This window comes from Triticum aestivum, chromosome 7B (genome assembly GCF_018294505.1).
Source record: "Triticum aestivum cultivar Chinese Spring chromosome 7B, IWGSC CS RefSeq v2.1, whole genome shotgun sequence".
In the NCBI taxonomy this organism is placed as follows: Eukaryota; Viridiplantae; Streptophyta; class Magnoliopsida; order Poales; family Poaceae; genus Triticum; species Triticum aestivum.
In genome coordinates this window covers 610465703-610476105 of record NC_057813.1, presented here as the reverse complement: position 1 = coordinate 610476105, position 10403 = coordinate 610465703, and the positions used below count along the sequence as shown (strand labels likewise).

Sequence of the window (10403 nt, the reverse complement as noted above, 5' to 3'; positions counted from 1 at the left end):
GTGCAAGTAGTGTTTCCTAGTCATTGTTTCAGCAGACATATCCTCTGTTAGAACTGTATTTTTCAGACTTTCAGTACTATAGTACGTCTAGTGCTGCAGTTCATGCATAGAGAATAGGCATGGCTGAGAATATTATAAGAACAGTGAAAATGGATGTTCACTGCAAATGAATATGGACAAGTGTTCTCATTAACAAGAACCAAAAGATGGACCAAGCAAGCATGAATCCAAATTGATTGCATGGATCCAAACTCAATGGAAAAATCACTAATTCAGCATTGCTGGAGACACGTGAGCACATATACTCCCTCTGATAAATTTGAGCCACAGAGCACATATACTCCCTCTGTTCCTAAATGTAAGTCTTTGTAGAGATTCCACTATAAACCGCATACAGATGTATATAGATACATTTTAAGTTTAGATTCATTCATTTTGCTCCGTATGTAGTCCACCTAGTGGAATCTCCACAAAGACTTATATTTAGGAACGGAGGGAGTACAAAACAGCTAGAAGCCTGGGTAAGTCATTGCTGGAGAGGTTCACGTGCTCATCTTGATGCATCACGGGATGATAAACTTGAGATGGAAGGATAAAGGAGGAATCTCTAGGTCGATAGTAGGACAACATGTTCTTGTCTTGCTATTTATAAGTGGCGTTTTGCAGTGATGGAGTAACCGCAGCTGGTAGTTAGTTAATCCGTGGGTTTGTCAGCTTGCTCATAACCCCAGTTGCTCTCTGCCAATCTTGACAAAACTGGTGAGATGCCTGTGGACTATGGAGTGTGTTTGGATATATTTGCTATTGTAATTTGCTGGACTTGTCAGGGTTCACGGTTCAGCCTTGCAAGATGTCTGAAACAAGCACTGGATTTTTACAACTTCCAATGGCTGATGATCATCACACAAGGCTGATGACAAAACTTGAATTTCACTGAAGTTGCAATGTACAGCACAAGGGAATTACAATGATGGTTGGATGTAGATATGCAGAAACTATGGACAGCAAATCAAATGTACTACTAGCGCTAAATCAAAGGGGTGTTTAGTGAAGACATCTGAGTAAGAAATGGTTGTCAGGAAAATAACTTAGGCGCTCCATATCTTGCTGAACATGGACTGCAGCCTGCTGCTGTTGGCGATCTTCTTGACGACCTTCTTGGCGTCGGAGTCGCCGGAGTCGGCGAGCTCCTTGAGGCTCCCGAAGTGCTCCGACGACACGATCTTCTTCCTGCCGGCGCCCGTCTCGGCGAGCGACATGACGGCCGAGAGGATGAGGCCCTTGGCCATCAGCTTGCCCTCGGAGGGGTCGAGCAGCTGCAGCAGCCGGTCCAGGTTGTCGCCGTCCTGGATGAAGATGACCCGGTTCCCGTGCAGCGCCAGCAGGCTGGACAGCACCTGCGCCGCCATCTCCCGCACCCGGAAGGACTTCGCGGCGAGCAGGCCGGAGAGCGCGGCGAAGTACCCGGCCCGGGCCATCATCCGGCTGTACTCCTCCGAGGCCTCCGCGAGGTGGCGGAGGATCTTGAGCGTGCAGTCGAGCACCGCGTAGTCGCCGTTGTTGAGGTAGTGGAGCAGCCAGCCGAGCACGTCGGAGCTGGTCAGGTCGTCGATGGAGCTCGCCGAGGAGAAGCAGAAGAACCAGATGGCGGCCAGGGCCACCTCCCGGGCCTTGTAGGAGTAGGGGAGGTCCGGGTATATCAGCTGGAGGAGGGACTGGATGACCCCCATGCCGATGGCCTCCTCCCTCACGTCGGCGTCGTCCAGCGCCATGGCGTGCAGCAGCTCCACGGCGCCGAGCTTCCGGACCTCCTCCATCTTCTGCGAGAGCTTGACCAGCTCCGTCACCACGCCCTGCTCCACCATGAACATTTTTACTTCTTCCACCCTGCTCAGGTTCCGGAGGACGGCGAAGGAGGAGCTGAGCAGCCGGCCGCCGCTGCCGGCGTCGGCGCAGGCGTGGAGGAGCGTCGTGACGCCGCCGTGCGCGCACACGGCCCACACGTTGTCCGAGTTCTCCGTCAGCTCCCGCAGCGCCTGCGCCGCGCGCTCCCTGGCGAGCGCCGTGGCTGCGCCCACGCCGCCGGCGTTCTCCAGCACCTGCACCAGCGGCGCGATCACGCCGGCCTTCACCAGCATGCCCCTGTACGAGTCGGACCCCGCCACGACGGCCACGGCGCCCGCTGCCTCCTCCTGGACGCGCGGGTCCCGCGACTCGAGGAAGCCGGCGAGCACGGCGACGCCGTCGTCGACGTCGAGCGCCACGACCCGCACGCACGCCTCGTCCTCCGACATGAGCTCGGCGATTGTGGCCAGCGCCTGCGCCCTCTGCACCGGCCCGCCGATCCTGATCCGGGAGAAGAGGTCCTTGAGGAAGAACCTCTTCTCGCCGACGCCGGCGTCGGCGCCCGGCCGCACCGCGACGATGGCCTGCGACGGCGACGTGGCCGCGCCGGTGGAGGCCATCTCCTTGAGCTGCCGCACGTGCGCCTCCAGCTTGGCGCTGAGGCCGTCCATGTCGCTCCGCAGGCGCAGCCGACCGCCGCTGTACGTGCCGTCGCTGCACTGCGAGGCCACGTCCAGGATGGCCCTCACGGTGGCCGAAGCAGACTGCAGAAACTGAGCCAGCACATGGTGATGTTCTTCCCCTTCTTCCTCCTCCTCATCTTCGCCGTCGCCGCCATTGCTGCGCAGCAAACTGAGGCCGGAGCAGAGCTGCCGGAGCTTGTCCTTGACGGAATTCCACTTGGTCGGGAACTGCGGGACGGTGCAGGCCAGCGAAGACGACGCCAGAGTCTCGAGCACCATCAGCGCCTCGCCATGACCGCCCTCTGCCCCTGGCACCACCTCTGCTTCCGGTGCTGCTTCTCCCATCTCTGCAACCATGGCGACGAACCAATACGTACACAGTCCCGGTCTTGTACTTCTACCTATGCAGCAGCATGCATCTTGAGGAGCTCGCAACCAACTGATGATGATGATGCTGGTGCGAGTAGGAGGAGGAGCTGGGAGGGAGGGAACTCGTCGGAGAGCTTCAACTATTAATGGAGGTGTTGGTGCGGGTACGTGACAAATTATCAGTTTTTGTACCCATGCAGGTAGGAGTAGCCCGTGTGCGCCGCATCGGCGTGGCGTGGCCAGGGTAGATGGGCCGGCGCCCCGGTTGCTGCTGGTTGGTGCCGCGCCCGCACCTGTCCTCACCCGCCTCTGATCTGTCTTCTTTTTAGCCCTACTCCTGCCTTGCTGCCGGGACGTGGAGTTTCTACACAAAGGAGCAAATGCTCCTGGTGTGAACAGTAAAATAAAAAAAGTTCAAAAAAATGTCAAAAAGTTCTGAATTTTTTTTGTGGCATACTTATACAAATGTTTGTTGTGCACGTAAAATTTCATCACGAAATCACATTGGTGGAAGGTGTGGTAAAAAAAACAAAATCGATGCTCTGAAAATGTTACTTACAAAAGCATTTTGGAGCTCTAATTTTGTTTTTTTGGCACGACTTCCATGAATGTGATTTTATGATGAAAATTTCCATGCACAAGAAACACTTGTGGAAGTATGTCGTAAAAAAATTTCAGAAATTTTTGAAATTTTTTTCTATTTTTTTGATTTTACTGTTCACACGAGGAGCATTTGCTCCTGGGTGTAGAATGGTACTTTCGCTTGCTGCCCTCCTTTTGGTTTCTTCCATTGGAATCTTGCTGCCTGCTCCCTCCCTCCAAAATCTCCATGTCCACAACATCATTTTTTAAGCCAGTAATCTCATTTGGTAAATAAACAATTTAACTAGCTAGTGCTAGTATAATAATATAATACTCAATTTGGAATGATGGGGTTTATCAGTGGGTTGGGTGGGAGCTAGTGATCAGGAGAGCTGCTGAATATATGCCTGAGATCATCGTGCATGCTGAGGATGGGGCCATGGGCTACGGTTAAGAGTTGGTGATTATGCACTAGCCCATTATGGATTTCAGGATTTGTGAGGGCATCATCGAGTGTGTGTGTACCTTTGCCTGAGTAAAATATCGGCAAAGGCTTTACGCTTCCTCCTTCCGTTATTAAGTACTCCACGAACTGTACGTCGACCTGGCTGGGGATGCATGGAAGCTGCTGTGCAGTGCAAAGCCAGTGCTGTTGGGGGCCCTGGCCTAACCAACCTCAGCCGTAGGCCCGTATGATGCTTGTGTGAAGGCAAAGTCACGGTACAGGGGAGAGGGGACTAACCCAGTGGAACCAACTCGCCCTGCTCTGATCATGAGTTCGTCTGTTCGTTGTTCGCTCGGTTGTGTGCTGACTGCTGAGGATAGGGCCTGGATAAAAATGCAACATGAAGCAAATTGCGCATGTGCTTTCTCTCTATGTTATTTTATGCGTCGTGCATGTGCAAATTGGGGGCAATATATCAGGTAAAGGTACAGTCAGAGAGATGACAGCGAGTGAGAACACCAAGATGTAACCCGAAATTCACATTCTTGAGGAGTGCTAAGGTGCAGAATAACAGACCTCAAGAAAATGAATGTCTTATCTGAAGTCTCTGAGTGCATTGGCCGTTGAACATCCAAGCACCCTCTCACTAGGAGTAACTAGCTCTTGGGGCAATATGTGGACAATATTCACATGTATAAGGGCCGCAACGAGGCATTTTCGGAGCGAGAGGACCGCCTTGGATGTTGCCAGCAGATACGAGGAGGATAGATGCATTTTAGTCGCAGAATTCACCGTATTTTGTTGGAAGTTGACGAGGAGAGTGTAGAGTTATTGTACATGCCTGGTACAAATTTTACAAAAAAAAAAGAACTTGTGTACAAAGTAGTAATTTTGGACTAACTTCTTTTTAATATCTGAGCCACCGTTTTACTACATTTTTTTTCTCATTACGCATAACATGCGTATCTTTCATTGATGGAAAAGAGAAGGGTACAAGAAACCCTCTGCTGAGGGTGTTACACACCCATTCCACTGTTTACATATATCTACGTTTCGCTAGACTCCCACCTATGTATCCGCCCAAAGAAACTCTCTAAGTCCGACTTTAGGAGGCCCGCCGTCCTCCAAGCTTTGCCTTTGTTAGAGACCCGTGCTAGTAGCCTACCTTGGGATGGTGTTTCGCCGCCAAACACGATCCCGTTGTGATGTTTCCACAATTCCCACAAGGCAAGTATGATGATGGCCCTCACATCCTTCTCCTTCGTGCCGTGTATCCGCTTGTTTAGGATCTACATTGTTCTAAAATAGATGCACAACTTAGCTACATTGGAGAGAACATTTTGTACACAACTTGGATAGCAAAACCAATTTACTCTGTAATTACAACTTTTCATAGACAACTTTAGGACATTTTATACAAAAATTTACTAGAGGTGTAGAATAAATATCATACACTATAGCTTAAAATAGCGCTACTGTGTGTGCGTGTGTGTGTGTGCGCGTTGTAGAAAAAAAATTAGTGGTCAAAAGTAAATCTTGAAGACCATATAAGTATGCAAAACAACATGTATTTGTGAAGTATGGCCCCATTGTCCGGGAGATAGCGGACAATGAACTGCTTGGCTCACCACCCTTGCAGAAACAAATGTGGTTGCTAACTTGTCCTTAGTACATCAATCTGCCCCAGTTTTGATTCAGATGTCTTGCCTTCAAACCACATAGAGAGCGGGGTGACCCAACAATATTGTTTTGTCAGGACATACTTGATTAGAAGACTTTTTATAAACCAATTCGAGAGAAGGAAGGCTTTGAAGCCTGAAATTTTGTTGTAAATACATTACAACAAACATAACTGCATTTGAGGCATCCTAAGCAAACAACAACGCTAACTCGTTGGATTTTGTTACTGCCATGGCCAGTAGGCACCAAAGGTCGGGGGCAGGGTGCTCAGCTTATTCTGCTCTTCTATTTTAGGGATGAATTCTTTTACATGGCCTTTCCCTATTAGGAACAACACGAGTAAGTATAGAAGAACAATCAGAGCACCCAACATGACATAGCTGGGAGCAAAAACAAGGTATTGGTTAATATGCAGGGGGCATTGCCCCCCCCCCCCCTCCCCCAATGCATAAGGATCTCCTCAATTGTCAAGCTTAAATATACTCAAAGTTCAAGCGTAAATCTCCTTGACCCTCTTTAACATTCTACATCAAGCTCCACCACTGATCCAATGTTCTCTTAGATATGAATTCATACTTTGTTTTGACCTTTTGTCTTGACCTTCTTGTCCTGACATACTGCTTTGAACGGCCACTCCTTTGGTTTTTGTTGGTACCTTCACTCTTTTGAGCTTATTTTTGCAGGATTGTAGGTTGTGTGACATCTTTATTTTCAATGAATGAATTTGGCGGGATATTTGCAACGTGTTGCAAATCTTTTGAACTTGCGTTCATATCTTTGAGTATGTTGATTTGAGGCAGAAATTTGTTAGAGATTCAACTAATTTCCTGGCATTCTGTATGGCACTTGAATTCTCCCCCTAATGCTTGTAGATGGTCCTCACAGAATCAACATACATGCCTTGAATAACTCACCCTATGAGGGGCTTGAGGTATTGATGTAAATACAATTATTCCTCGCATTGATACGAATTATATGGCGAGAGGCCAATGATGTATGCAGGGGTGGTGATATTGGTATGTAGCCGAATTGCCGCAGATGAGAAATACGTTGTAGATTTTCATATATCAAAGATAGAGGGGGAATAATAATATGCAGTTTGGTCACGAGCGTGTAAAACTTCATGACTCCAACGTGTAGTTTGTAAGTTGCAACTCCAAAGTAAAGATCATGAAGTGAGCTTAATTTGTTGGATACCGATTTTGACCAAACCATTTTTAGTCTAGACATATAAGACAAAGTGCTAAACTTCAATTCGAGGGCCATATTGAAGGCACACAAGGAGAATTCTACAATGTTGTCCATTTGAGTTTGATTGAAATCGATGTCCATAATTGTGACGCCCCCGATTCAATCATACACTAATCATGCACGCAAATGTGTACGATCAAGATCAGGGACTCGTGAGAAGATATCACAATACAACTCTAAAAGTAAAATAAGTTATACAAGCATCATATTACAAGCCAAGGGCCTCGAGGGCTCGAATACAAGTGCTCGAACATAAACGAGTCAGCGGAAGCAACAATATCTGAGTACAGACATAAGTTAAACAAGTTGCCATAAGATGGCTAGCACAAACTGGGATACAGATCGAAAGAGGCGCATGCCTCCTGCCTGGGATCCTCCTAACTACTCCTGGTCGTCGTCAGCGGCCTGCATGTAGTAGTAGGCACCTCTAGTGTAGTAAGAGTCATCGTCGACAGTGGCGTCTGGATCCTGGGCTCCAACGTCTGGTTGCGGCATCCGAGGAGAAAAGGAAAGAGGGGGGGGGGGAGGAAGCAAAGCAACCGTGAGTACTCATCCAAAGTACTCACAAGTAAGGATCTACACTACATATGCATGGGTATATGTGTAAAGAGGCAATATCGATGGACTGAACTGCAGAATGCCATAATAAGAGGGGGATAGCTAGTCCTATCGAAGACTACGCTTCTGGCAGCCTCCATCTTGCAGTATATAGAAGAGAGTAGATTGATGTCCTCCAAGTAGCATTGCATAGCATAATCCTACCCGGCGATCCTCTCCTCGTCGCCCTGTGGGAAAGCGATCACCGGGTTTGTCTCTAGAACTTGTCTGGGTGTGTTTTATTAAGTATCCGGTTCTAGTTGTCATAAGGTCAAGGTACAACTCCGGGTAGTCCTTTTACCGAGGGACACGACTATTCGAATAGATCAACTTCCCTGCAGGGGTGCACCACATAACCCAACACGCTCGATCCCCTTTGGCCGGACACACTTTCCTGGGTCATGACCGTCCTTGGAAGATCAACACGTCGCAGCCCCACCAAGGCAGAACAAAGAGGTCAGCACACCGGTCTAAATCCTATGTGCACAGGGGTCTGGGCCCATCGCCCATTGCACACCTGCACATTGAGTACGCGGTAGGTGAACAGACCTAGCAACCTCCATTATAAAGGAAGTTGCGTTACGCGGTCCAACCCGGCGCGTGCCGCTCAGTCGCTGACGTCAAGAAGGCTTCGGCTGATACCACGACGTCGAGTGCCCATAACTGTTCCCGCGTAGTTGGTTAGTGCGTATAGGCCAGTGGCCAGACTCAGATCAAATACTAAGATCTCGTTAAGCGTGTTATTTTGAAGTAACCGCAGACGCCGACCAGGGCCAGGCTAAAAGTGCAACTATCCCTAGGTGGTTTTGGTAATTCCTAACAACATATAGCTCATTGAGCTAATGCTATCCCAAGATAAATATTTTAGGAAAGCTCAATGATTGGCATGGCATGCTTGAGAAAAGTGGACCCCTCAAAATGCTAAGGACAAAAGGATTGTCTCAAGCTCAAAGCTCAAGACTCTGCATTTTCTATTTTAGTGATCCAAGATCACATTGAGTCTATAGGAAAAGCCAATACTATCAAGGAGGGATGAGGTGTTGCTTAATGAGGTTCTTGCTCAAAATGCTTAGTGATATGCTCAAAAGCCCTCAAATACTGTCTCACATCCAAATATGACCTAAACCAAAAGTCAAACTCGGCCCCACCGATTCTTTCTATCCGGCGCCATCGAGTTTAGATGTCATAGCCACTGCCACAAACCCTAGGCAAATCGGTCTCACCGATAGGGATCTCGGTCTCACCAAGATGGGATTTTAATCTCTTTGTTTCCCTTTGTAATGTTTCGGTCCCACCGAGATGAGCGATCATTCCCACCGAGATTGCAACTAAACTCTCTGTTTCCCTTTTGTAACGTTTCGGTCCAACCGAGATGAGCGGATCGGTCCCACCGAGTTTACCTGACCAACTCTCTGGTTATCTTATTACCAAAATCAGTCTCACCAAGTTTGTGTAATTGGTCTCACCGAGATTACGTTATGCCCTAACCCTAACCATATCGGTCCTACCGAGTTGCATGTCGGTCCCACCAAAAATCCTAACGGTCACTAGATTTACTGAATCGGTCTGACCGAGTTTCTCAATTCGGTCCCACCAAGATTGGTAAGTTGTGTGTAACGGTTAGATTTCGTGTGGAGGCTATATATACCCCTCCACCTCCTCTTCATTCGTGGAGAGAGCCATCAGAACATGCCTACACTTCCAACTTATATTTTCTGAGAGAGAACCACCTACACTTGTGTTGAGGTCAAGATATTCCAATCCTACCATATGAATCTTGATCTCTAGCCTTCCCCAAGTTGCTTTCCACTCAAATCTTCTTTCCACCATATCCATATCCTGTGAGAGAGAGTTGACTGTTGGGGAGACTATCATTTGAAACACAAGAGCAAGGAGTTCATCATCAACACACCATTTGTTACTTCTTGGAGAGTGGTGTCTCCTAGATTGGCTAGGTGTCACTTGGGAGCCTCCGACAAGATTGTGGAGTTGAACCAAGGAGTTTGTACGGGCAAGGAGATCGTCTACTTCGTGAAGATCTACCCCTAGTGAGGCAAGTCCTTCGTGGGCGACGGCCATGGTGGGATAGACAAGGTTGCTTCTTTGTGGACCCTTCGTGGGTGGAGCCCTCCGTGGACTCGCGCAACCGTTACCCTTCGTGGGTTGAAGTCTCCATCAACGTGGATGTACGATAGCACCACCTATCGGAACCACGGCTCAAAAATCTCCGTGTCTCCAAATTGTGTTTGCCTCCTCAAACTCCTCCCCTTTACCTTCATATGCAATTGTGTTACTTTCCGCTGCTATACTCTAGAATTGCATGTGTAGGTTGATTGCTTGACTTGTGCTAAGTTGCTAAAACCTGCCAAGAATTAAAATTGGGAAAAGGCTAAGTTTTTATTTGGTCAAGTAGTCTAATCACCCCCCTCTAGACATACTTTCGATCCTACAAGTGGTATCAGAGCCTTGGTCTCCATTTGCTTTGATTTCCATAGCTTTTGGTGGTCATAGCCTTGGTTTCACAACCTAGGAGAGTATGGCGTCTAGCGAGGGAAATTATCACCGTAGAGGTCCTTACTTTGATGGTACTAATTTTGCTAGTTGGAAGCATAAGATGAAAATGCATATTCTTGGACATAACCCTGCCGTATGGGCTATTGTGTGTATTGGCTTGCAAGGTGAATTCTTTGATGGGAGAGAACCGAACCGTGAAGCTACCGCGAAAGAGTTGAAGATGCTGCAATACAACGCTCAAGCTTGTGATATCCTCTTCAACGGATTGTGCCCCGAAGAATTCAACAAAATCAGCCATCTTGAGAATGCAAAGGAAATTTGGGACACTTTGATTGACATGCACGAAGGTACCGACTCCGTCAAGGAATCCAAATTGGATGTGCTTCAAAGTCAACTTGACAAGTTCAAGATGAAGGATGGTGAAGGCGTCGCTGAAA

The 10403-nt window shown here is 48.2% G+C and overlaps 1 protein-coding gene across 1 annotated transcript; it reads right to left on the bottom strand.

Annotated features, from left to right (window-relative positions):
* Positions 1-887: 887 nt before the first annotated feature.
* On the bottom strand, positions 888-3112 carry LOC123162266 (uncharacterized). The gene has a single exon (XM_044580041.1). It carries the CDS (start codon positions 2883-2885, stop codon positions 1089-1091), a length of 1797 nt encoding a protein of 598 aa, XP_044435976.1. The 5' UTR covers positions 2886-3112; the 3' UTR covers positions 888-1088.
* Positions 3113-10403: the final 7291 nt, after the last annotated feature.

Excerpts from the sequence above, each read along its gene's own strand:
- LOC123162266 (XM_044580041.1), bottom strand. The coding sequence starts at position 2,885 with ATGGTTGCAGAGATGGGAGAAGCAGCACCGGAAGCAGAGGTGGTGCCA.